This window comes from Zalophus californianus, chromosome 13 (genome assembly GCF_009762305.2).
Source record: "Zalophus californianus isolate mZalCal1 chromosome 13, mZalCal1.pri.v2, whole genome shotgun sequence".
NCBI lineage: Eukaryota > Metazoa > Chordata > Mammalia > Carnivora > Otariidae > Zalophus > Zalophus californianus.
The window spans coordinates 18,002,000-18,026,813 of NC_045607.1; the positions used below are offsets into that span (position 1 = coordinate 18,002,000).

Below are 24,814 nucleotides of genomic sequence, written 5' to 3' on the forward strand. Positions count from 1 at the left end.
CCAGCATTTGTATCTCTTCAGGCATTCCTTTCAGCCCCAGGCATGAGGCAAACTATTAGCTCTAAGCTAAGGAGGAAAGGTGATCACCTGCAAGGGCAAAGGCGATAAGCATCGTTGGCAGGGCTCAGAGCCTGACAGTGTGAGGGTCTCTAGGCCCCGGTGCTGAGTCAAAGGAGGGATCGAATTCTGCTGTCACACTGGCTGCCCAGCCCGCCGACTCAGCAGAACGAGGGCCCAGGTACCAACCAAGCTTTCTTTCTCCAAGCGCCGGACTGATCCAGAGAGATGGAAGGAAGCACAGGCACAGGGCCTTGGCCTTGGTTTTGCCATTCCTGGCTGAGCCTTGGGAGACTGGGGAGCTCTTAAAGACTACAGTGTCGAGTGTCCTGAGAAATGCTGCAGGGAGCCCCCAGCCAATACATGGAGAGAACAGTGTGACCCAGGGACTGTCTTGTCAGGGTGCTTCATGGGTGGGAGATGGCCTAGTGGAGGAGAAAAAGCCTCCGGCCTGGAGTCAGGAGACCTGGGTTCATGCTTTGGCTCTGTGGCTTTTATGCTGTGCAAACTTGGGCAGTCATCTCCTCTGATCCTCATTTTCCACTCATATAACCATCGAGTAGGTTTGATCACACTAAGAACCCTTCCTGTTGTGGCATTCCATCAAATTTTAGATCTGGCTACACCTTAAAAAGTCAGGTTTAGATCATCTAAAAGAGCATTTCTGACTCTGACATTCTAAGAATTTCATCAAATACAAAGTTTTCTAGGGCACAATCTAGTCTCTTTCACCTGCATTTTCCTGAGTAGGCTTTTGCGGGGCGGGCACAAATATTTGTGCATCCACCTGGATGGGATTTGGGGCTTCTTTTCATTGCCAGCTGAGAAGACCCACAAGGGACTTGGGGTACACAGAAATATCTCCTAGTTCCATAGGCAGTGTAACCCCTTGAGAATACAGATGACATCCTAAGTACCCTGCCCCTTTGCCTCTCCAGGCTTGTCACTGAGACACAGAGACAGATCTCCATAAAGCCAAGTTCCAGGGAATGGTTCAACTGCTGAAGTCAGAGTGGATCTTAACTTTCAGCTCTATGGTAGAGTCTAAGGTATCCATATTACTTCTTGGGGTTTGAAGAATGAGTGAATGACAAATGTGTGGCAAAGGAATTGACCTACAAGTAATGGTCAGCAGTAAAGTAGGAACTGGAAGGAAAAAAAAATGCCTCCTGTGATTCTGTAAACATTAAAGGTGATAATTTTGGTCAAATGCCTGCATGTTACAGATGCAAAATCAATATGGCCTCCCTCCCTCCCTCACAGATGCAGCATTATGTTGAACACAAGCTTAGAACACAGGAACACCTGGCTTGGAATCCTAATTCTGTTATCCATGAAATGTATTTTTGAGTATGTTTGTTGATATCTCTGTGCCTCAATTTCCCCATCTATAAAATGGGGTTGCTCATTCCTGTCCAAGAAGTCTATTTAAGGGATATTTACAGCATTTTGTAGATAAAGCAAATGGCAGCCATAATTAAGAACAGAACAATAATAATAATGTTAACAACAGTAGGATCACTTCTAGGGACTCACCTCACAGCCTTTGACGCAGTGAATCAGAGCAGGGTGAGGATACCACTTGAGACCAGCCGTGCAGACTACTCTCTGCAGAGAGAGGGAGAGAGCAGTCAGATTGGTTTGGGGCTGGGAGGAAGCCGTCTTGTTGTTGGCACCACATTCAATCACCCCACCTCTTCTTGGATCTTCCAATTCCTGACTTCACCCTGGCATTTACATGGATAATTTGCCCAGACACTTGCAATAACAGGAGCCATGAGATTACAATAGTATTTGTGTTTGCTGTAGGTATCACAATTCTGTATCTCCCTGGCAGGAATAAGGGCTGAAGAAAAGCAGAATTGGGGGATGAAGACGTGATCAGAAAGGCCCTTCAGGAAATTCTTGGCTGATGTTTGATCCATGGGTGGAGTTAGGAACAAGGTGGGAGGCAGGGGGAAAGGCAGAATGGATATACGGCTGCAGGAGGAAGATGAGAGAATGGTGTGGAGCAGGGTTTCCCAAAGCATGTGCTGAGGACCACGTTCACCAGGGTCACTATGGCAGCTCATTAAGAAGGCAGATACTTCAGAGCCACCCTGGATCTAATGAACCCAAATCTCTGAGGCCAGGGCCTGGGATTCCACATTAAAAAAAAAAAAAAAAGCCTGCCAGATGATTCTGATACACACTACAGTTCGGGAGCAGGGGACTGGCTCAGAACCCTCGGAGACATAGAGAACCCTTCCTGTCTCCACCTGCCACCATGCCATATGGGCCCACTCCCAATTCCCTGACATTGTCCACACTGCCACAGCCCTGTGACTTTGTTCTTGCGGTTCTCCTTCCCTGAAATGCCCTTCCCCGTCTTATCTCCTGGAGAAGCTTTAGTTATCTTTCAAAATTGCTGCTCAAGGACTTACTTCCCCTGTGGTGCCTTCCCCAACCCCCCTCAGAGCTTCTAGGTTTGCATGTATGCATTTATTTATAGACTCCTTTAATAATAATAATTATTACTATGATAATGACAACTAAAATATATTGAGTTCATTTGTGGTGCTAATTACTTATGTATTATCTTATTTATTACTCGTTACCATGCATGAGGGGGGCATTAATCTTTGGGTCATAAGGAGAATAAATTCCCCAGGCTTCATAGCTGTTTAGTGAAGAAAACCAAGGATTTGAAATGGAGCCTCGTTTTGGAAATTATTTAAGGTAGCTTTTAACATAAAATCCAATATGAGGATAATTTTTAAAGGAGGTGAAAAGAGAAAGATAAAGCTAGGAAGGTAAATAGCCTCAGAAATGGGGCTAATATGGTGTTCCCAGAAGCTCCTTTCTCTATTCTGCTATAGATGCCTTACTTTTTATGCCAAAATTACAATGATTTCTTTACAAAATAAAATGAAAATAACCTGGAGGCAAATGCTTAGATCTGCAATGACAGGTAAGTGTCAGGGACCAGCCATGGAAGTCTATGTGATCAGGGCTTGCTCTCCTGGATGAGTGCCAGCTGATTAATTTTAATTAAGAAATGAACAGTCCTATGGACCAGAATATGGAAAATCATGTTGAGCAGCCCAATTTCTCCCTGAAGGCAGACCTATATGGGAGCCCAACTGTAATTCTTTGGTTTCTTGGTGAGCTTGGAACAAAAGGAATCACACTGGCTAAGACGGGGTGGTGCCTTTCCTTTCTGCTGCACAGCATCCGTGGTTCACCCTTGATCATCCATGCGTCTAGAATGGCGACTGGCACATGGAGATGCCCATAAATGTTTATGTTATAAAATGCATGGTGACATCTCAAAATAGAGATGATTTTTATTAATGGGCAGTTTTCTTTACTTGTCCTCCTCTCTTCTAGAACATCAGAAGAGCCCTTACCATGCCTAGCATAGTGTCTAGAAGACAGTTTAGTATAGGCAGAATTAAAGTCTTAAACAACCTAAGGTGAAGATCTGACAACCAGTCTTGCCATGTGAAGTCTACTGTGTAGCCCCTCCTTTCCCTTTCTACCTTTTCCCAATACACCTAGACGAGATGACATGTGGGAAAGACCTTGGGCAGGGGGTATGTCAGATGTGGATGCAATTCAACTTGAAATTGCTTTGTAAATTTCCACTCTGAGGCTTGGTTCTCCTATCTGTGGAAGTGGGTCCTGAAAAATCACATCATGGGCTTGTCGTGATGATACATGGAGATAAACGGTTACGGGAATGATTAACTGAGGACCGGGCTTTTAGACATCACTGTCTCTCCCCAGGACCGGGCCTGGAGCACAGCAAACAAATACATGTTGACGAGATAGATGAAGGAATGTGAGTAGCTCCAGAGTTCCTTTCTTTCTTCCGGCTTACTTTGGTGCCCTCTGTATCCCAGCCTCAGGGCCAGAAGTGGAGAGAATCACCTGTTTTCATTCTCTGGGAGACCTTACCCAGACTTTCATCTCTGGGTCTGAGAGTCTGTCCCCAGGCAAAATCCAGGGGTGCTGGAGGGGCCCTTGGTAATGGCTCAAGTAATAGAACACAGCAGAGTTGGGATCCACAAGGGATTTGATGCCCATCCCTCCCTGTTTATCCGAGACCTAATTTAATCCATCTGTAGGAATGTTGTGGTGCGGTTGCACACGTTTCTGTCAGCTGAGGTTTACCTGACGTTGAGTTCAGAAAAAGGACTTTTATACAATCTGCATGAGCCTATTTATCTTTCCAAGGCTTTTGGATTTTCCAGTATTCCTTAGGGCTACATGCCCTACCTGTCTCACTACAGGGCCCCTCTGTATGTGAGGAGAACTGGAAGGGGGCAAGCAGCAGGAGCTGAAGGAAAAGCTAGGCTATTTACACCACAAACTGGGAGATCCCAGATGAGGCCCCTCATATGTCAGCCTTGTTCCTTTGGATGCCAATGAGACCTCTAGCCCAGTGAGAGAGCTTTCAGACCAAGTTTTGTAAGATGGCTTTCATTTCCTGCCTTGATGCATAAGAAGAATACACTGTCCTTCCTTCCTGGCTGCAATGACCATCAGCAGCATCACCACCACCACCACCATCTTCATCATCATCATCCTCTTCTTCTTCAACTTCTTCGTCGTCATCTTCATCATCATCTTCTTCATCTTCTTCGTCTTTGTCATCATTGTCATCTTCTTCTTCATCATCATCATCATAGCACTGATACCAACCCTGTCATCATCCTCATCCACATAAGCCCTGTCCTCAGAGCTTTATCTATTTAATTCTTACCATAACTATGGGAGAGGTATTATTTTTCAGTCTGGTTTATACAGGAGGAAACAGACCACAGAGAAGTTAACCAACCTGCTCCAAGCCATACACACAGGCCATGACCCTCAGGAAATAAGCCCATAGCTCTGTGATTTCCAGGTCTATATTTAAACCCTACACTCTCCTTCACATTCCCCTAACCCCCAAAACTGTAAATATAAAATAGTTTACTCTTTGGCCTGATGGAAAGACCAAGGTTCAGAAAGGTAGAGGGGCTTTGAGAGAAAAGTAGGCAGGCCGGGGGGGGCAGAATGTCTCCAAGAGGAATCCCAGGGAAGATGGGGCCCCAGGCAGAGCTGAAGACATGCGAGAAAGCATCTTAAGAGAGCCTCCCCATCCTGAGGCTCGTATTGGACACACCTTCTGAAACCTTCTAAGATGAGCCCTCTTTTCTCTTTAATTCTTCCCTTGATGTATAGGACTTTCTGTGAATGAATGATATCATTTAACTTATGTTTGCCTTTCGTTATCAGTTGTGGAGCTTCTGGCTTTCTTTAAAAGCCTGGCATTTTCCACCCTGAATGCCTCGTGTTTGAAGAATGCCTGCCATTTACAAATACATTGTCAATGTTTTTGAATGAGTGAGTGAACCAGTGACCAAATGAGTGAATGAGAAATCACTGGATTCTGGACATATCTCTCCAGTATGGGCTCTACCTGCAGGGCACACGATATCTCCTCTCTGTACATCTGGACTTCATGCTCACTCAGAACCATTCTACCTCTGACTTTAGACTCGACAGAGCCTTCCACAGTGCTGCTGCCTTCCCTTCAAGGATCAAATTCTGCATCCTTTGTCTGCAAGTGTCAAGTGATTCATAAAATAAGGGTGGTTGCCTGCAAGACAAAATGCAGGAGAATTAGCCCTGGGTCCAAATTCTGATTCAACCGCATTAGTTACATGAATTGGGCAGTGAAAACCCAATGAGAACCTCAGCTTCTTCCTGTGTAAAATGGTGATACTATTGATCTCACTGGAGTATGGTAGAGACAAAACGAGGTGGCACATTTGGACCTGCCTAACAAACAGTGCCCACATATCATAGATAATAAATGGTAACTTCCTTTTTTTCTCCCTTAAGTACCCCCTCCCTTTCTTCTTCTTCTCTCTTTCCTCCCTCCTTCCATCCTTTGCCCAGATGCCATTATAAAATTCAAGGTCCCAGCTGCCTAGAGGAATTATAAGGCTCTGAGGTTGTGAGCTGCATTTGCTGTGAACATGTCGAGGTTCAGGGCAGACTAGGGGTGCTCCTTCGGAGCTGTGACAGAGAGGCTGCTACCCTGAATTCCAGATGCCCAGGGCTAGGAGTCTGCCTCATCCAAAGGTTGTAAGCCAACAGCTTCCAGGCTACACAACCCACAGAAATGTTCAGTTTGGCACACAATGTGCTTGACAGGAGTCAAAATTATTTGCCAGTATTTAAAAAAAAAATTTAGAGATTTTATATTTTAAAGACTCCAGATTTCTTATACTCAAGACGAAAGTGGAAGATCTAGCCATACTCGGCACCCATTTCCACACTGCCACACTTGGCTCGAGCTGCCCCCTCGGGAAGCAGGATGTGTTTTCCAGAGTTTACCACTGTCCCCACCTTTCCCTGCAGTCTCTCCAGCACTGAGCCCAGGAGACATTGCCATCTGTCACTGAGTTTGTATTGTCTCCTTTCTTAGATGTGAGGAAGATTTCTCCATGTCCCTATCACTTCCAACAGCGCATGCGGGGCGGTGGGGGTAGTTGAGTGGGGGCTTTCAAAGAAAGAAATTTAAACAATAAAGGGAGTGTTTTCCTTATGAAAGTAAAACTAAAAATTTTTGTACACCTGAAAGTAATTATAATTTTATATGTCAATTACACCTCAATAAAAAAAATAAGCCAACCCAGTAGACGTTATCTTGGGGGCACAGCCATTGCCTGGCACAGGGAGGGGATGACCTCTGGGGAGCCAGGGATCCTGACCTGGGGAGTGGTTTCCCGAGTGGCCACAAACATGGACACTGACCAAACCTTACATGTAAGATCAGCATGTGCATTAAATCTCAATAAGAAGAAAATTTAGAAGTCATTTCTTAAGTTGGGTAAAATGTACATGGACATTTGTATTATTTTAAGTGTGTCTGTCTGAAATATGTCTAGCAAATCCTGCTACCACTATTAATAATATGCCTAGGTATATAATCTACAGAATGACACGCCTGGCCTGCTTCACCCATTTGTCCCCACTAGCCTGGTTCCCATGGGGGTCTGACTTTGTGACCTCTTGATCCAGGCCTATCTCTCATTCCACAGATGGGCCAACTGCAGCTTGTAGAAGTGGTAGGATTTGTCCAAGGACAGACCGCAAGAAGATGCCTGGGCTTGAACTAGAACCTTGGTCACCTGATCCTGCAAACCTTAGTATTTAGTGAGCACCCACTGCGAGCTAGGCACGAAGGGGAGTACCATGGTGAGTAAGAGGCCCGTGGGCCTGCCTTCACAAAGGTCACCATTCCGGTGCGCTCATCACAGCATGCCATCTCAGTGGTGATCTCCCACTCATCTAAGTAGGCACTGTTCTCATCATATAGGCCGATCCGTGTAAAGTACTTAAAATAGAGGCTGTCGTGCCCCCACACGCCACCGTGGGCTTCAGCGGCTCAAGTGGGCCCCACGAGAGGTGGTGGTGCCTGTCCCTCCCAGTGCTGTGCGCAGCAAGGGCAACTTGGCAACCCAGGCGGGTACACCACGGTAACTGGCAAATGCTACACATCAGAGTTCTAGATGGTGGCTGTTTTTTTTTGAGGGGGGGGGCGACTGTAGGGGGAGGGGAGCGCGGAGAGCCAGTGAGTGGTTAACTCTGCAGCAGCACGTTCCCTGGCAAATGGTCAGTAAACGGTTTGCCCCTGTTATGACTGTCATGCGTTCAACAGAGACTGCGCGGGGACCCCGCGACAACGGCACATCAGACTGGCCAGGGGCTCCCTTCACTCTCTCTCAGGCCAGGGGCTTCCCCGCTGAGATTCCACTTCCTCCACTGGAAACAGGGGAGAGACGAAAACCTGCCTTACCGGGTGTGTGGGGGGGAGGGCAGGGGAAGGGGTGTAAAGGAAGCATGACCCCGTGCCCGATTCACAGGCGCGCATCCACGAAATGTGTGTTCTGGTCCCGCACTTCCTTCCCCGGGGACAAAGGTAAGCAGACTTGGAGCCGAGCCTGGCCCCCACCCATCTGCCTTGCCCCGGCCCCGGAGGCCTCTGCCCTGGCCTAGCAGCACCAGCACCAGCAGCTCTGTTCTCTCTGTAGCTCTCAGCACACGGGGGGCAAGGGTACAGCAGAGGCCCAGCTTTCTGCCTTATTCCTGGAAATCATCAATCTCTGCCCTTCACCCTCCTCCCTGTTTCTACCACATTTTTTTCCTCCTGGATAATGAGGCCTCCGGAGACTAGGGGAGGTCTGAACCTCGTTATGGCTCTCTCCGTAGGCCGGCATCAATAAAGGCCGGCAGACCAGGGAACGGGGTAGGGGGGCTGGGGCGGCCAGGCGGCGGGTGGGCAACTGGGGAAGGGGGGCTCCAGGCTTTCAAATCCCTGGATTTATTTCACAGCGAATTATAACTGAACTCTTTAGTGCTCGGGGCTCACCGAGGAAAGGGTGGGAGTTCACCTGGGGGGCGGGAGGGGGCCGGGCCAGGGGAAACTGGTCTGAATCCCCGGGCAGAGGACCTCCAGGACCGGGGTATGAGGGAGGTCTCCATGTCTGCTCTGTGTAGGAGTGTAATTCCCCTGCCTTTGGGTATGTGGGAGCAGGGGAGGGGAGGGGGGGCATGGCAGGGTCCTGGCTCTGCTTCCGGTTGTGACCCTGGCCTAATCCCCTCCTCCTGCTCCTCAGTTTCTCCATCTGTACAATGACAGGCTTGTACTTGATCTCCAACTTCCTTGAGCTTCTGACACGGGGGTTCTGTGCGCACCCCTGGGTGTGGACAGCACGCCGGCATCCACCTGGGCACTCGATGAGAATTTGTGCAGGGCGCTGGGCTAGCAGTGGGGAAAGGCATGCCGAGGGCAGAGAGCAGATGGGGAGCATGAGGTCGGGGAGACAGGGCTACATAGGGTATGCACGGGAGAGTCAGGGGCAGATGGAGGCGAAAGAGGGTGGCTGGGCGGGACATGGAGCAAGGCGACAGAGGTCTTGGGAGAGGCAGAGAGAAACAGTGGAAACAGAGGCAGGCAAAAGGGACAAGACTTGGAGGTAGGGCAGAGGGCAGTTGGGGAGGAGGAGGGAGGGGAGGAGAATGCTGGGGTGCACAGGGGAGCGGGGGGGGGTGTCCAAGTCCAGTGCCAGCACCACAGGCCGAGTGCTGAGTAAGCCCTCGCAATCATGCCCTCAGCTCATTTGAGAAACAGTACACCTCGTATCGGGTTCTGCCTGGCTATCCGGAGCGGGATCTGTAGCAGGAGGGCAGACAGCGAGGCCCCCCGCACCCCAAGCAGGAAGGCTGGCCGGGAGGGACATCGCCGAACACTGCCCTGTGGGCCCTGCTTCCTCCTTTCACTCTCTCCAGGTTGAGCCAGGGCCCAGAATGGGTACATGAGGCCCAGGGTCTGCGCTTCCCTCGAGGGCAGGAGTGGGGTTCCGCTTCAGCTGTAGGGCCATGGATGGATCAGGTGACACGTAGACCATGGGAGTGGCCCAGCCCCCAAGTGGACCTGGGCAAGGAGGCGGCTGCCAGGAGGCGGAGCCTACATGGCCTCTGGCCAGGGCCACACCAGCTAGACACTGAGGACAAGCACTGCACTTGGACTCAGGCTCGGGTTCGAGGCCTCGCCCTGGGCCCGTCGCTCACTCCTGAGATCTCAGTGTCCCCAAGCAGGGACTGCAGGCGATGTCCCCCCCCTGCTCCATACAACAATTCTGAGTCTTAAATACCGTCTTGTGTGTTGACTGCTGGGCACGTGCACATGGTGGGTGCTTCATAAGCAGTGGGTGTTACCGGTTCCCCAGACCACATATTAATTGCTTTCCACCAAACAAGTTAAGCATGGAGAAGGATACCAGAAATCTAGGCCATGGCACGTGGAAGGCCTTCTAAGAGCTTGTCTAGAAAAGCCAGATCGCAGTATCCTTATAGGGACAGACTTTCTGGTCAGACAGACATGGGTCTGTGACCTGACTCTGCTTGCTGTGTGTTCTTGGTGCCTCTGTGTCCTCACCTCTAAACTGGGGACAACGGTCCTCTTATTCCTAGACTGTCATCAGGATCCAGTGGAACAGTAAATAAAAGGTCCTCCGCACAGGCCTCGCTGAGGGCAAGGGTGAAATACCGGGGGCCTGGAGAGACGATCGTGAACAGTGTCCACCCCTCAGAACAGGCGTGATAAGTCGATGACTGAACATGTGTGAAAGGACTAATGAGGGACCGGGACACAGTAAGTGTCCAACGGGGTCACTTCCCTCCCCTAGCCACCGGGGACAGCCCTGTCACTCACCTCCACCCGTGTGGGGTTCAGCCAGTGGGGGATGTCCCGTACAGACACGTTCACTGGAAGGATGATAGACTCGCTGTTGTGGTCCAGGCACGAGGTGACACACTCCGACCCTGAGGGCAAGCACAGAGTGAGGCCACAGCTCAGCCCCCAGTCCCCTGATGCCCATGGGCTGCTCTCCCACCATACAGGCCCTGTCGTGCCTGGTCCCCAGTGGACCAGGCCATCCCGGCCTTGAGGACAGTGGAAAGAAGTGAACTCCCAGCGGGGCAGCCTCTGGTCTCCCTGACTCTATTCTCGTCTCCAATCTGGCCTGCACCCACCGCCATGTTCATTGGCCCTGAGCCCCGTTTGGACATGCCCCTCCTCTGCTTGAGAACATTTCCAACATTGCCCACGAGCAGGACAAAGTGTAATCCCCTTTGCCTAGCATCCATGGGCTCCCATGGCGTAGTCGATCTTGTCTCCCATTAACCATCTTCACACTTTGGGTGGTCCAGCCAGATTGCCCTAGGTTTTCCACCTGAGTCCCACAGCCCCCTGCCTCTATGTTTCTGCTCCCTTTCACCCCTTCCCCTGAATCACCCCCAGCTGCCTTCTCAAGGTCAAATCCTATCAGTTCTTCATGGCCCAGTTCAAATCCTCCAAGAAGCCTGCCCTGATTTTTGCGCCTGAGTGAGAGCAGTGTTCAGCAACGAGGAGTCTCTCAGTGCTGGCCTTACGCCATCCCTGTGCCTACCTTTCCACAGTTACAGTGATGCCCTAGATGGACAAGGACGAGCGGGACTCATCTGTGAGCCCAGCCCGGTGCCTGACACGCAGGGACTGCTCAGGATGCATCAGTCCAGGGCGTGGTGAGCCCATGAATGCAGCACAGCCTCCTAGCCCCTCGCTTTCTGCTTGCTCAGGGCTGGCACACACGCCTCCCCTGTGCCTTTAGACCCTTCTTACTTTTCTTCAACTAGTGCACTATGAGTGATCCTTCAGACCCCAATCCAAGTGCCGCCTACTCTGAGGAGCCCTCCCTGCTTTCCTGACAGGCCAAGCCTTCTCACGGGCACTAGCCCCTTCCCACGGGCTTGGTGACTGTTGTATCGATGGCTCTCTTCCCTGCTGGACTGTAAACTCCCGAGGCCAGCCCTCTCTGTGCTCCCCGTTCCATGCCCAGAGCCTGGCACTGTGCATGGCAGCAAGTATTTGTGAAATGAGTGGGAGAGACAGGGAGTGAGTGAATGCGTCCATGGACAAGGGACCGAGGGAGTGGGTGAATGCACAGGAGGACATGGGTACCCAGATGGGGGAGTGAATGAATATAAAACTGGATACGTGGATAAAGGAACAAAAAAATGAATGCACTGATGATAAATGGGGACAGGCGGGTACACAGCAGCCCTGAGTGAGGGACACCTGACTTTAAGCTGTGGGTTGGCAAGCCGACCATAATTTGGTGCATTCATTCTCTACCTTGACCTCACACATTGTAAAGTCTCCTGAAAACCAAGCCTATCCCACGAGGTATCTCCAGGACTCTCAAGCCGTGCTCATTCACGTGGGCAAAGAATGGACGTGTCAGAATCTGACCAAGGCCCTAAGGAGGGCATTCCCCTACCTTAATGCCTGGACCACCGCTGAACACTAAGTAAGTGGATCCCAAGAGACAGCCAACTCGATTCTAGCAGCCATTCTAAAGGTATATTTGGTGTGTGTATCCCCCCCAACACACACATATACTTAATATATGTATATATAGTTTATCTATGAGGGCCCTTCTTATTGTCCTTTTGTCTATCTCTTCAGTCTGAGAGACTCAACAGGACTGAAGAGGGGATGAGGGTGAAGTGGAAGGACCTAGGACAGTGTTTAAAACCTCTTCACTTTACACACAGGGCCCCCCAGCCCAGAAGCGGGGGCAGATCCCTGGCTGTGCAGGTGGTTTTCGTGTGTCACCCGTTCTCCTGAATACCTCATGCTGTGCCACAGGTTGTCATCACACCCATTTCTCAGGTTAGAGACGTGCACAGAGCTCAGGTTACAGAGCAGGCGATTAGGGGCCCATGAATTAAACCCACATCCTTCTGTCGGAGGGCCTTCCAACCCAGCAATGGATACAGGGGAGCCCAAAAAGAGGAAAGAGAAAGGAAGGTAGAGGAGAGAAAAGACATGGGGGGTGGGGGTTGCAAAAATACCAAAAAGATGAGTGATGGGAATAAGGCGGGGTGGGGAGTCACGAAGTAGCTGGAGAAAGTGCTGTGTGTTTGTCAGGAGATCCATTCTAGAGGAGTATTTAGGGAGCGAGGTAGAAGCAAGGCTGTGATGATAAAATCTTCTTTTGCAAAAACAAGAGGCAGCCTGTGAGGAAAAGCCAAAGGCTCTCTTCTCCCAGGAGGGGCACAAAGGGGAAAATAATGGTCAACGCATGAGGCCATCCCTGCCCTGCTCAGCAGCAGCCCCATCTCCCTTTCCTCTTCCCCGCAGCTCCCTCCCCTGCGCTCTCCTCCCCCACCCACTGGGGCTGGGGCTTTAGGATCAGGCTGCTATGTTGTGATATATGAGCCAGCCGGAACTGGCATCATTACAGAGGGTGATCTCACCAGGCCCCTGCCTCTCCTTCCCCAGGGGGAGGGAGGAGGGAGGGTGGCAGCCCAGTGTGTTTTGTGGGGGGGCGGTAGCAACTTTCTGAGGGTTCCTAATTGCCACTGAAGCTAGCCTGTGCTGCCCGGGGAGGGGCCCACAAGGAGCTGCTCTGGGCGGCTCCAGAACGTGTCCTCCAGCCCCCAAGCCCACACGAAGGGACACACACCTCACCCCTGATTATAAGGCCTTGGATCAAATCCCCTCCTTGGTGAGGTGGGCTCTCCCCAGGGAGGGGCTCAGCCTGGGCTGCTGATCTAGGAGTCTTTGGAAGTGAGGAAGGGGAGAGACCTGGAGGTCAGGAGGGAAACCTGTTTCCCCTCCTTCCCAATGGTCGTCTCCCAGTGTCCCATGCTGCCTTTACCCTCTTAGCTCCCGCATTTGCCCCCCACCCCCACCACCATGGATCACCATATTCATAAAAGGGGCATCTGCATGGCAGCGGGGGACATGGGTACCAGGAAGGGAAGGAAGTCCAGTTTCCAGTGTCGGTACTGACTTCTTTCCCTTTCTGCTTGACCCTGAAAAACTCGGTGGGCAAAGGAATGCTACAGCGACACATCTGCCTCCCTCTAGCTGGGCGAGCAGAGAGCCGGGCCGTGCGCGGCCGTGCGCGGCTGTGACGTGTGCGTGGGGTGAATGCACACAGTGGCCATGGGGTGTATTTGTGCATCTCTCTACACATGTAACATGTTTCAGGGCATAAGGTGTGTCTGTGCTTGTGACAGGTGTGTGATCATATGTCACACGTGTGTGCCTGCTATGTGTAGCTGTGTTAGGTGATGTGTTTGTGCAGTATTTGGCTGATGTGTACGTGCCAGGCATGAGTTAACAATGTGTGGGCTTGGGTCTATGTTGGGTTATTAAACATTTGTGCTTGTGTTTATTTTTGCACATGTGAATATATTTGAGTGTATCCGTGAGGTAGACAGGCAAGAAGTCTGTTTCTAGGTGTTTTTTTTTTTTTTTTTTAAATAAAAGTCACTTAATGAAAATTTTCCCTCCCAGGGCCACTTAATACCAGTCATGAGTATAAGTGAATATTCACTTGCTTATCCTGACCGAGTTAGGGGTAGGGACCCCATCACAGACATAAGTGTCTAGAACCACCTATCAGGAATGATGGAGAGAAGAAAGCGATGGCTTTGGGGTAGAGCAGCCAATGTTTTTGACCATTGCTACACCTGTTGCCCCAACCTTGTAGAATGCCTATATTGGCAAATGACACAAGATACCACCTCTCTGCAACCATCCTGATCAGGGTCCTTTGGACTGGTGGATCTGTAGGAACTTTACCTTCTGAATCATTGGAGAAGCACCCTTGCACTTGGAGGTTTTTCTCACCCATGTAGGAGCAGGTGCTCTGGGCTCCATGCAGGAGCGCTGATTCCTAGTCTGCTTGTAGGTGAAGAACATACGTGCGCTCTCAGGCTCTATGTTTCCCTCTTTGAAAAGCGGTGGTCAGAGGCCCCACACACCTCCCCTCTCCAACCACAGGCCTCGCTTCTGGACAAGAAGTGACAGCTCCCATTCTGCTGGATGCAGAACTTGTTGGCTCTGTGTGACTGGGAGTGAGTATGTATGTGATAACCTTCTGCTCCAGACATCCCTGGTGATTATCCCATAAATCACATTGGCCATGAGAATGAACATCCAATTCCCTGGGCTTTTCATCATGGTCAATTAGGGAATCAGCCCAAGAGGTCAGCATCACTGCCCTCAACTGAGGTCAGACTCAATGCACACCCACTTCCCCAGAAAGCCTCGGAGCCTGTGATTAATGCATCTGTCCAGACGCCTGGTTTCAACCAGGCCAATCCCTGGCATCAAACCCCAGGCTGTCTCCCCTCACTGTGAGCATTTTATGAGCTAGCCTATCGCCACACAAATAGTATTCTGAACATGCTCTTCATCCTCTCAGTGGGAGGCCACTGAGATGCCAGGGCAAGAACTCGGGCTTCAGAGTAAGAGAGATGTTCTGTTATCCCTTCAAGTCTCCATCTCCTCGTCTGTTAAAGGTCATGGAGCAGATACAAGACAATGCCTCTAAAGTGCTTGCTGTGGGGCCTGACCCTTAATAGGTACTCACGAAGTATTAGGTTTATGCACAATTTAAGATTAACACTGGACCACGACTGCTTTACGAAATATGACGTGTGCTTCCGCATCTCCTTCCCTTTGCACCACATGGTTCCTTCTCTCTGGAAGCCCATCTCCTGCCCAACAAGCTCTTTCCAATCCCCACAGCAGCATCCCTTCCCTTGGGAGCCTCCTGTGTCCCCCGACACGGCGGTCAGCTTTTCTGTACTCCAGTCAGACTCTCCACACTCGCCGACCGTGGCTTTTCCAACATGCCTGCCCTTCACTCTCTTTCTGGGAGCACAGGACCTGTTCTCTTTCGTCTGTCTCCCTCCCACAGGGCAGCACGAGAGAGAGGTGCCCAGTCACCCAGCGAGGCACTGGCCCCAGGCCCCCAGAAGGACCCGGCCCTCCCACTGCCACTGTCACACGCCCCCCGTACCTATGGCATAGCCTTCTGGGCACTGCAGTCTGAGGTTGCTGTTGAGCTGGTCCGGGGCCGAGCACTGGCCTCGCATCTCCTGGCAGAGGTGGAAGGAGCCGCTCCAGGTGCCGTCTTTCCGGCAGTGGATGATGTTGCTCCCACGTCCCTGAGCACCACAGAAGAACAGTCAGGGTGACCAAGGGGGATTGTCACCCTCACCATAATCAGCCCCTCCAAATAAAAGAGAAAACCACTCCTCATCTCCCCAGGGCCCTGGAAGTGTTCGGAAAACACCTGCTTAACAACGGTAGAAACCCACTCACCCTAAAATAGAGGCACTGTTAACATCTCTGCTTGACAGATGGGGAAACTGAGGACTCAAACATGCTCAGAGCTCTCCAGGGAGCCTAGCTCCCACGATTCCTGAACCCTAGCTTCGAGCTCTTTCAGAGATTTCAGGCAGAGGGTTTTGTTTTGTGTGTTGATTTTTTTTTTAACTGAGATGGTAGGTGACCAAATGCACCCCAGCTCATACAGTAAGTAAGAACGTGGGTCCTGGAGCTGTTTGTGAGAGAGTAGGCATACAGCAAAGCTTGTTTCCTCTCAGCCAGTGAGAAAGCACCCCATGGGAGGGCTCTGCCACATGCGAACTTGGCAGGTCTGAAGTGTTTCCTTCCTTCCTTCCTTCCTTCCTTCCTTCCTTCCTTCCTTCCTTCCTTCCTTCCGCTCCATTCCATTCCGTTCTGTTCCGTTCCATTCCGTTCCAGCAGCAATGGCACCGCCGGAGGGTGGTGTGGGGATACTTCTATCTATGCCCTCCCCTGCCCTACACAGTTTCTACACTACACTACACTACACTACACTACACTACACTACACTACACTACAGAGTTTCTCGATCTTCCACAAGGAGGCAGGCACATGCGGCTTGCAGGCACCGTCCTCTCCCGCTGAGCCCCCTTTCAAAGTCTGGGATTCTCATGGGAGGTCCCGCTCCGCAGATACTTTAGAACTGCCCCTGAATCCAAGGACCATTTCTTATTGCCCAGTCTGTGCCCAGCTCTGTGGCATCCAAAAGTAAAGTGAGCCAGTATCGGCCCCCGTGAGAAAGACAGTCACATGAGCAGCCAGCCCCGTCAGTGCTAAGGTGCTTGGTGCTGTGAGGACACGGGGAGAGCAATCGGTTGTCAGGGGCAAGCAGGGAGGCCCTGTAGAGGAGGTGATATATGGAAAAGAGTTTTTAAGGATGCATAGAATCACAGGCAGAACAGGGATAGAAAGACCTTTCTGGAAGGCCAAAGGGCATGTGCAAATGCAAGGAAGGATAGTGAGCAACAGAGAGCTCCCTGGGGGTTCTCATCTTGTGGAGCAAGGGAGGATGAGCTGCTTGGCACATGGAGGGTGGGGCCTTCAATGTCAGCTTATGGAGTGTGTTGGCCTCTACCCCTTGAGAATGGAGAACCAAGGGTGGCTTTGGGATCGGGGTCCCTCCATCGTAGAACAAGCTGTATATTCTCTCCCTCTTTCAAGCTTTGGCTAAGAAGAGAATCTCTATATGAGGCCAGAGGAGCCAACTGCTCTACTCTGCATGCATTAGCTTCTGTGCCCCTCGGCTTCTGCTCAAACTCCTATGCCTGGCCTCTGGAGCCCTCACGGCTTTAGCTCTGGCTCATTCTCCATGGTTTTGCTCCCTACAGCACCACCACCAACCTCGAACTTTGGTTTAAATCGCCTGCACCCTCAAATGCACCGTATGCCATCTCAGGCTGCCATGCTTCTGCTTTCATGCTCCTTCTGGCGGCTGTGTCTCTCTCCCCACGCAGACACCTTGTCTGGCACAGAGGACCCTGTCCTACCACTGCTCTAACCCCGCAGAGCACACTACCTTAAGATCTCTGACACGCCCTGCCTCTGTTTACCATCCGTTCCCACCTAGAGGATGAACTCCTCAAGGCCCAAGACGGTGCCCCCTCCATCCCCGTATCCTCAGGGCCTTTCCACAGCACATCATAGGTCCTGACCACCTGGTCCATTCATTCATCACTCAGTAGATATTTGCGCTCATTCAAGAACTGTTTAACAGAAGATGGGGTGAATAGGTGGAGAGTTATGGTGTGAATTTGTTCAATAAGCAAGGACACAAGTGAACCTGTGGGTGAGGGAATAAACGCACGGGTGAGCCAACAAAGACATGGGAGAATGAGGGAATAAATGAATGAGTGCATGCAGGAGGAAATGAATCAGCTCGTTGAAAGGGCTGATGGAGGCCGAAGGTCCCCCGTCTGAGAAAACAGCTGCAAGGAGACAGGATTCAGGAGAGAAAGGGGGGCCCTCTCCGGGCCTCTCGTGGGCCTTTCCAACTGCAGTGGAAGCCTCAGTGGCCACGGGACAAGGGTGGCCCATCCCAAGCATGCAGCTGTGGGACGTCTTGCAGAGTCCACCCCCAGAGGTTCTGCATGAGCTCAGGGAGAGTTTAGGCAGCTTCGTGTGGCTTCAGAGAAGCGACTCTCCCTCCTGGAGCCCCAGGCCTCAGGCCCCATGATTCTGCTGGGCCCTCGGAGGAATAGGAAATTGACCCCAATTTCCTGGAGCCTTGGCCTGGGCCTATGATGCATTTGGCCTCCAGCCCCTGAAGGGCTGCAGACCTCAGCACTACGTGGGCCAGAGTTGGCTGGGGACCTTGGTTTGCAGCAGAGAATGTATTAGAACTAGCTGGAATCTGCTCAGGGAATTTCGCCATAGAGAAATCCACCATAGAAGGCTCCCCCATAGAAGAGGGAGCATAAAGGCCCTGGTCTTGCTGCCTCCAGCCCCTCTCCCTCCTGCCCAGTTTATTAGGCACTTTCGGCTGCTGATTAAATCTGCGTTTAAAAAGTATGCCGTCCTTCTGCTAAGACACCTTTGCCTTCCAAACGAGTCACACTTGTGCCCTGGCACTCCAGGGCCTCCACGGTGGAGCCCAGATGGCAAGGCTAGCCCCATCCCTTGCCATGAACCTGTCTTTCCTTCTAGTCTCACGGTTAGCTGGTCTCTCCTGCACATTTCTCTTGCTTCCCACCTCCACATCTTTGCCCTCACTGTGCCCTCTGCACAACAGACTTTCCAGAGCCTTTCTGGATTTCCAAGTTCCCCTTTAGGACTAGATCTTGGTGCACTCAGGGCTTACCTACCAGCTAGTACAGAGCCTCAGAATTAACCCTTGATGTTAAGTCTGGGGTAACCATGGAAGACCTGACGTTGAGGATGCAATCTGAGAGAACCCAGGACCACTGGGCAAGGAGCCTGCCAGGTGTACTCGGCTCTGAATGCACAGTTCTGTATGCAAAGGTGAAATCTCATCCAAGAGGGCTGAACATCCCTCAGCAAAACATTTTGCCTCTCTGTGCCCATGAATAGGTCTGTAAAAAGGCACATGTGCTCTCTCAAACTCTCTTTAGTTACACTGGCTCACAAAGCACTAAGGCATACAATAATTATATTATCAAATGCCCATCATGTGCCAAGTGTTTTACAGGCATTTAAAAATCCTTTTAACGACACAGTAGAGTAGAAATCATATCCTTGTTACAGATTCGGAAACTGAGGCTCAGCTAGGAAGTGAAAAAGTGAGTTTTTTAAATGATGCTAGTGTTAATGGTTAGGAGCGTGGACTCGAGCCAAACAACATAGATTCAAATCCCAGCCCTGCAACTGCCTAGCTGTGAGTACCTGGGGAAGCTCCTTAACCTCTCTGTGTTCCTTAATTTCCTCAGTTGTTAAATGGGCATGGAGTCCACTGCCTGACAGAGTCATCACAGGGACGGAGTAAGTAAGTTAGATTATGGGAAGCCTTTAGAGCTCCACACAAGCACTGGGCTCTCTCAGTGTCAGCGAAGGTTCTAGACCGTTCTGCTGCCATGTCTCTGGGGGGACTTCAGAATTGACTCAAACATCACTCACATTTTAGAAGTGGCAGTAGCCCCCGTGGGAAGTCAGCACTCCCCAGACATGGGGATTTCCCGAGCCAGAGGCGGGTCTCCTGACTGTAAGCCTCTGTGCCTTAGTAAAGGCACCTACACTAAAAATCACCTACACTGGAGGGGAGAGGCGGGGAGAGGGAGAATTAGATTTCTTCTCCTTAGCAGAAATGGAAATAGACAAAAGAGTGGCCAAGAGACACAGGGTCGCCTCAGAGCGAGACAGACCCAGGCAGCGCAGGCGGGACACAAAGGGCTAAGCTTTGGAGGCGGGTTGACCTAGGAACGGGAATCTCCGGTCCACCACTCCTGGCCATATGTGGGGGGGGGAACCACCTTAACTCATGGAACCTCAGCTTCCACATCTACACAATGGGGCAGTAATGCCAGACAGATGCTGTGGGGCTGAAATAAAGTGGTCTGTGTAGAGCACTCAGCCCAGTAACTGGCAAGGAGTAAACGCTCAAATCACTGCTGCTATTAATTCATTCCCAGGCAGTGCCCTTATATGCACTTCGCACCTTCCAAGGGTGATGTGTAGCCCTACGTGTATGAGGAAGGACCAGCAGAAAATCGGGTGTGGGCAATGACTTGGTTAGGAGATCAGAGACGTGAAGATCTGAGTCTGCTGGTGCCTTGCTGTGCGACTTGGGGCAAGTGTCTTCCCTTCTCTGGGCTCCAGTGGTCCCATCTATAAAATAAGTAGGTTGCAGCGGGGGATCTCCTAGGTCCTGCCCACCTCCTGTGAAGTTTCTAACTTGCTCTAGGAAGCCCAGAGTGTCCAGGCAAGCCTTTGACAATGCTGCAACCAGAAGCCACCCCTGCTTGGAGAGCCATCGTACATGGGAGGACTCCGCCGTATCCACAGCAGAGCCCATGAAGGCATGAGCCAGACGCACGCCACTAGTCGCAGGAAGGCTTTTACAGCCACCTCTGCGATCCATGCAATGACCTGGGTGCGTTACTGATTGCACTCCTACCCTTCCTGTCTTGCTCTTGCTGAGTTGCTAGAATCCCTGTTAAGAGCATTACTTCGTCCACAAGCACCTTTAGCCTCTTCCTCTGCTGCAGTCCCCGGGCATCCACCTCCCACAGACTCTGTCCCAATCACAAGACGGCTGTTCCCCTAATCACCTACAAATGCCACCCCCTGCTGCATGCTTCTCTTGCGGAACCAGGCCCGAGTTATCACCTCGGACAGCTCAGGAGCATCTGCGCTGGATTAAATGTTGGGGCAATTAGCACTTCTCCCCAGCTGTCTGGGGATGGAGTTCCCACCCTTTGCCACTAGCATGCCCTGGAAATGTTCAGGGGTGGTAGGAAGAGCAGGGCGGTGGGGCCCGTCAGCACCACCCACTCACTCTTAACCCTGGGCAAGAACTTAGCCTCCGGGACTTCTTCCCTCATTCGAAAAAGGGGATGTTGGTTTCTTTTTCAAATGTCTGGCTGGTGGGAGTTGTCAAAATGAGAGAAAGTCCGGGGCATCAGTCTGGCATTCCGGAAACATTTTAAAAGTGAAGAAGCTGTTATTACCAAGGTTCTCCGTCTTGGTTTACAAAAATACCAACACTATAAATTCAAGAGCTGAACTGTGCAATATGGTAGCTACTATATTAGTGGGGCTGTTTGCATTTAAATTTGAACGGTTTAAAATTAAATAGAGGGTAAAACTTGTTTGCTTGGTCGCTCCAGCCATGTTTCCAGTACTCCACAAGCCAGATGTGGCCAGTGGCCACCATACCAAAAAGCACAGACTGGGACAATTTTCATCATAGCAGAAAGTTCTACTGGGCATTGCTAGTCTAGAGAGTTCATATATTGTACAGGTTTACTTGAGCAATAAGTCAGGTTTCCCTATGGTTCATACCAGTCTCTCCACCCCACACTGTGACTTCAGGCATGACAGATGCCCCCTTTCCTGACTTTCTGGGGCTAGCCACCCACAGAGGGATAACTTTCAAGCCATTGCCTTTCCAGATTCTATAGGAGCACACATGGAGCATCAGGGATTCTCTCCACTAGAAGTGACCTTAAAGGGAAGCTAGTTCATCTGTGTTTTTCTTCCCCAGGGCTGCCATGTACAGTGGCACAGGTTGTATACTATACAATTTCAGGGGTTACTCATAGGCAGGCTGTACTTTCATTACCCTATTTAATCCTGCCAAACCATGAGGCAGGTGATATTATACCCACCCACCCACCCCCCATGAGAAAACTGAAACTTAAAGGGTTTAACAACTTGCCCAAGTCCTCCCACTGGTAAGTGGTGAAGTCAGGGTTCGAACTCAGAGTCCAGATCCAGCATCATACTGGCTCCCAAGGAACAAATGAACTGGAGGTTTTGTCAATTTGCTTTTAGAGGCAGTGGGAGGGAGTACGTGAACTTCCCCTATACTCGTCCCTGTTCTCTTCTGCCAGGATCTGGAACTTGTTTGGAAAGCAAAGAAGTCCGGCTCCATACAAGCTGTTTAATTCAAGATGCTCTGGGCCGTAGGTTTCTGCTGTGTTTACAGGCAGCAAGAGGGGATCTGAGGTGAATACTAGATTTGGCTCTCAGGCCCCCGGTCTGAGGGTAGAGGAAATTCATTTTCGGTACAAACTAGAAACGTCAATTGTATTAGGAGCCCATTTGGCACGCGTCCCCTCATTCTTTGAGCCGGCAAGCAATACCACTCTCCTTTGCGTCTAGCCTCTCCGCCTGTTGCCAAACAGAACTGCTTGAGTCGTCTGAAAAATTTACATTTTCCTCTCCTTTAAATACAAACTGGCCATGAAAGGTACTTGGCAGGCCCCAGGCAGACTGGGTTTCAGTTTGATAACATGACCGCGGCCAGAATAGTATTTGGCTCAGCAGTTTGGGTAACTGTTAGCAACAGTTTTATGTAAGGGAGGGAAAGGGAAGTTGATCAGCCTGCGTGAGGCCGTGGTAATCTCTGGCCTTTGCTTGTCCCGGCCCTGGCTTCTGCTTCCCTGGCAGGCAAGGATGGGAATGACCTGGGTACGCAGACATCTAAGAGTATACATGACAAAGGATTTTCAGGGGGTGCTTATTGGATTCAGTCTGTCCACAGGTGGGGGGATCCGGATTCTGAGTCGGGCGACACCAGCTGTGTCACCTTGGGTGGTTGAGTGACTGCTCTGAGCGTGAATTTTTCTCCTTTAGAAAATGAGATTTTTCTGGATGTTCACTGTGGCTTTCATGGCTTGACAGTCCATGAGCACCTCCTAGGTGTCTGGCACTGTCCCAAGTGCTGAAAACTCAGGGCAGATGAAAGAGGTGGTCAAGCACTTCACAGCCTGGGGAAGGGGGCACCTGAAATGAGTTACAGGGCAGTGTGGCCAGTGCTGGGGTGGGGGGCCCCCAAGCAGAGGCACTGAGCCCAACCGTAGAAGGGACTTCAAGAAAGAGTTCCTGAAACTGATGGTTGCCGGAGGGGAGGGGTAGGAGGATGGGCAACACAGGTGCAGGGGAGTAGGAGTGGGAGGCATGGGCTCCCAGCACGGGGAAGGTAGTCCACGGTCGTGTGGCAGCCCTGCACGGTGGCCGGTGGTAGCGACATATGCGGCGAGCACAGCTGTGTTGTACACCTGCAACGAATCGTGTGTCAACCATCCTTCAGTGAAAAAAGGGGGTTCCCGTTGGAATGGGTGCCCAGGCTGGCCTGGGGAGGAAGATGAGGAGCGAGGTGGCTGGAAAAGGGGAGAGGAGCTCTTTCAAGTGAGGAGCAGGTGAGGGGTCGCTGAAGATGGTGGTTTGGCAGGGCCTGGCACCGGCGGGGCACTAATAAAGACGGATGAGGACTGGCTGCAGGTGGCTAAACCCCAGCCCCACCTGGCGGAAGGTCCTTGCACACTCTTGAAATATAGGGCTCGGCCTATCAACCCAAAATGGCTCGTTTACCGTGGTGGAACCACGGTGGATTTGCCGTTCCCCTTTTCTGTTCTAGATTCCCTACCTGTCTTAGAAGGAGCAAGAGACACTTTAGTCATAGACTCCTTCAGCAGGAAAGGCTGGGAGTGCCAGGCTTCCTCTCAGTTACAGGGGGGTGGAGATGAGATTCCAACCCTGCTATCTCCTCCTAGTCTCCCTTTCTTCCCTAGTGTTCTCCAGACTGTATACTTCTCATTGGACTGCGGTTCCCTTCTCTTCATGCTGCCAGAGCCAACTGATGTCTTGAGGACATGGCGGCATTGCATTTTTAAATACTCCAGGGACAACCACAGGTGATGGTGGTGGAAAGTTGGCAAAACCACCCTGGTCATTCCTATCACAGTAACTCAACTGTGATCGTTTTCATACCATGGGATTCCATATATGCTTTCCTTCGTAAGGGCTCTAACACTAACCATTTTGCAAAGCTAAGAATCTCTGAGCCAAAATAGGGTGTTTAGGGAGGAAAACAAGGCTCAGGGAGATTCCCAAAGAAGATAATCAAAACCCAGTTTCTTAGCTTCTGCACTGGTGACACTGCCATATCCGCAGAGGATCCTGAAAGATGCTGTTCTTCAGATACAGGTGGGTCTTCGGTAAGCAGATAGGATGGGGCCCAAGCACCGACCTTCAAGTTCAAAGAGTCTTATTACCTGGGCAGCATCGCTGTCTTCACACTTGATTCTACACTCGCTGTTGAACTGGAAGCCATTCGTGCACTGGTAGAGCCCGTGGAATTTCGGCGGAGGTGGGTCACAGGTCACAGGAACACAAGCTCCCTCCTGCCAGCTACCATCTTGGGTACACTGAGTCTTGAAGGCCCGTCTTCAAAGCAGAGATAAAAGAAAAGAAGTCTCAAGGATCAGATGGCTGGACTCATGCCCTATTCAAACACCCGAGTTTCTCTGGAGCCAGCTGGCCTCTCATTTCCCTTTCCCACTCCTGATCCCCCACCTGCCCTATTGGTTGGTAAGGGGCATGTGTAGGGATTAAAGAAAATTCACTGACTTAGGGCGAGCAAGAGTTTCAGACATTCTCTCAGTTCCATGTGGACTGAAATAAACTCAAGTCCTGCAAACTCTTGTCCTCTCCCTTCCTTCTAGAGTGTTCTGATGGGTGCTAGTACAATGATGATACTCATTCCTACCATTTATTGAACAATTACTATGTGCCAGGCACTTTGCAAACACTTTCTAAACACATCCTCATTTATTCTTTATAATAATACAATGCAGTAACTGGTATTATCATCTCCATCTTATTGCTGAAAAGTTGAGGCCCAGAGAAGTGAAGTCGCTTGCCTGAGGTCACAGAGCCAGAAGGCAGTTACTAACAATGTCCCTGCAGATTCTCACAGGGCAGCATGTGATGAACAGTGGGTATTGCCTCCAGCAAAAAAAAAAAAAAAAAATGAGCGCTTCCTTATAATCAGACATCCAGGTTCCAAAAGGTTATGCAACCCTGAACCTTCATCCGTTCAGACCTGGT

At 50.8% G+C, this 24,814-nt stretch overlaps 1 protein-coding gene across 1 annotated transcript in view; it reads right to left on the reverse strand.

Annotated features, from left to right (window-relative positions):
• Positions 1 to 24,814, reverse strand: part of PAPPA (pappalysin 1) — a 237,510-nt gene that overhangs the window by 21,608 nt on the left and 191,088 nt on the right. The window contains exons 17-20 of the mRNA XM_027616550.1: positions 23,980 to 24,151; positions 15,459 to 15,606; positions 10,310 to 10,419; positions 1,594 to 1,665 (exon numbers count right to left, since the gene is read on the reverse strand). Of these exons, the coding sequence (XP_027472351.1) occupies positions 1,594 to 1,665; positions 10,310 to 10,419; positions 15,459 to 15,606; positions 23,980 to 24,151 (502 nt within the window). The remainder of the gene's footprint in view (positions 1 to 1,593; positions 1,666 to 10,309; positions 10,420 to 15,458; positions 15,607 to 23,979; positions 24,152 to 24,814) is intronic.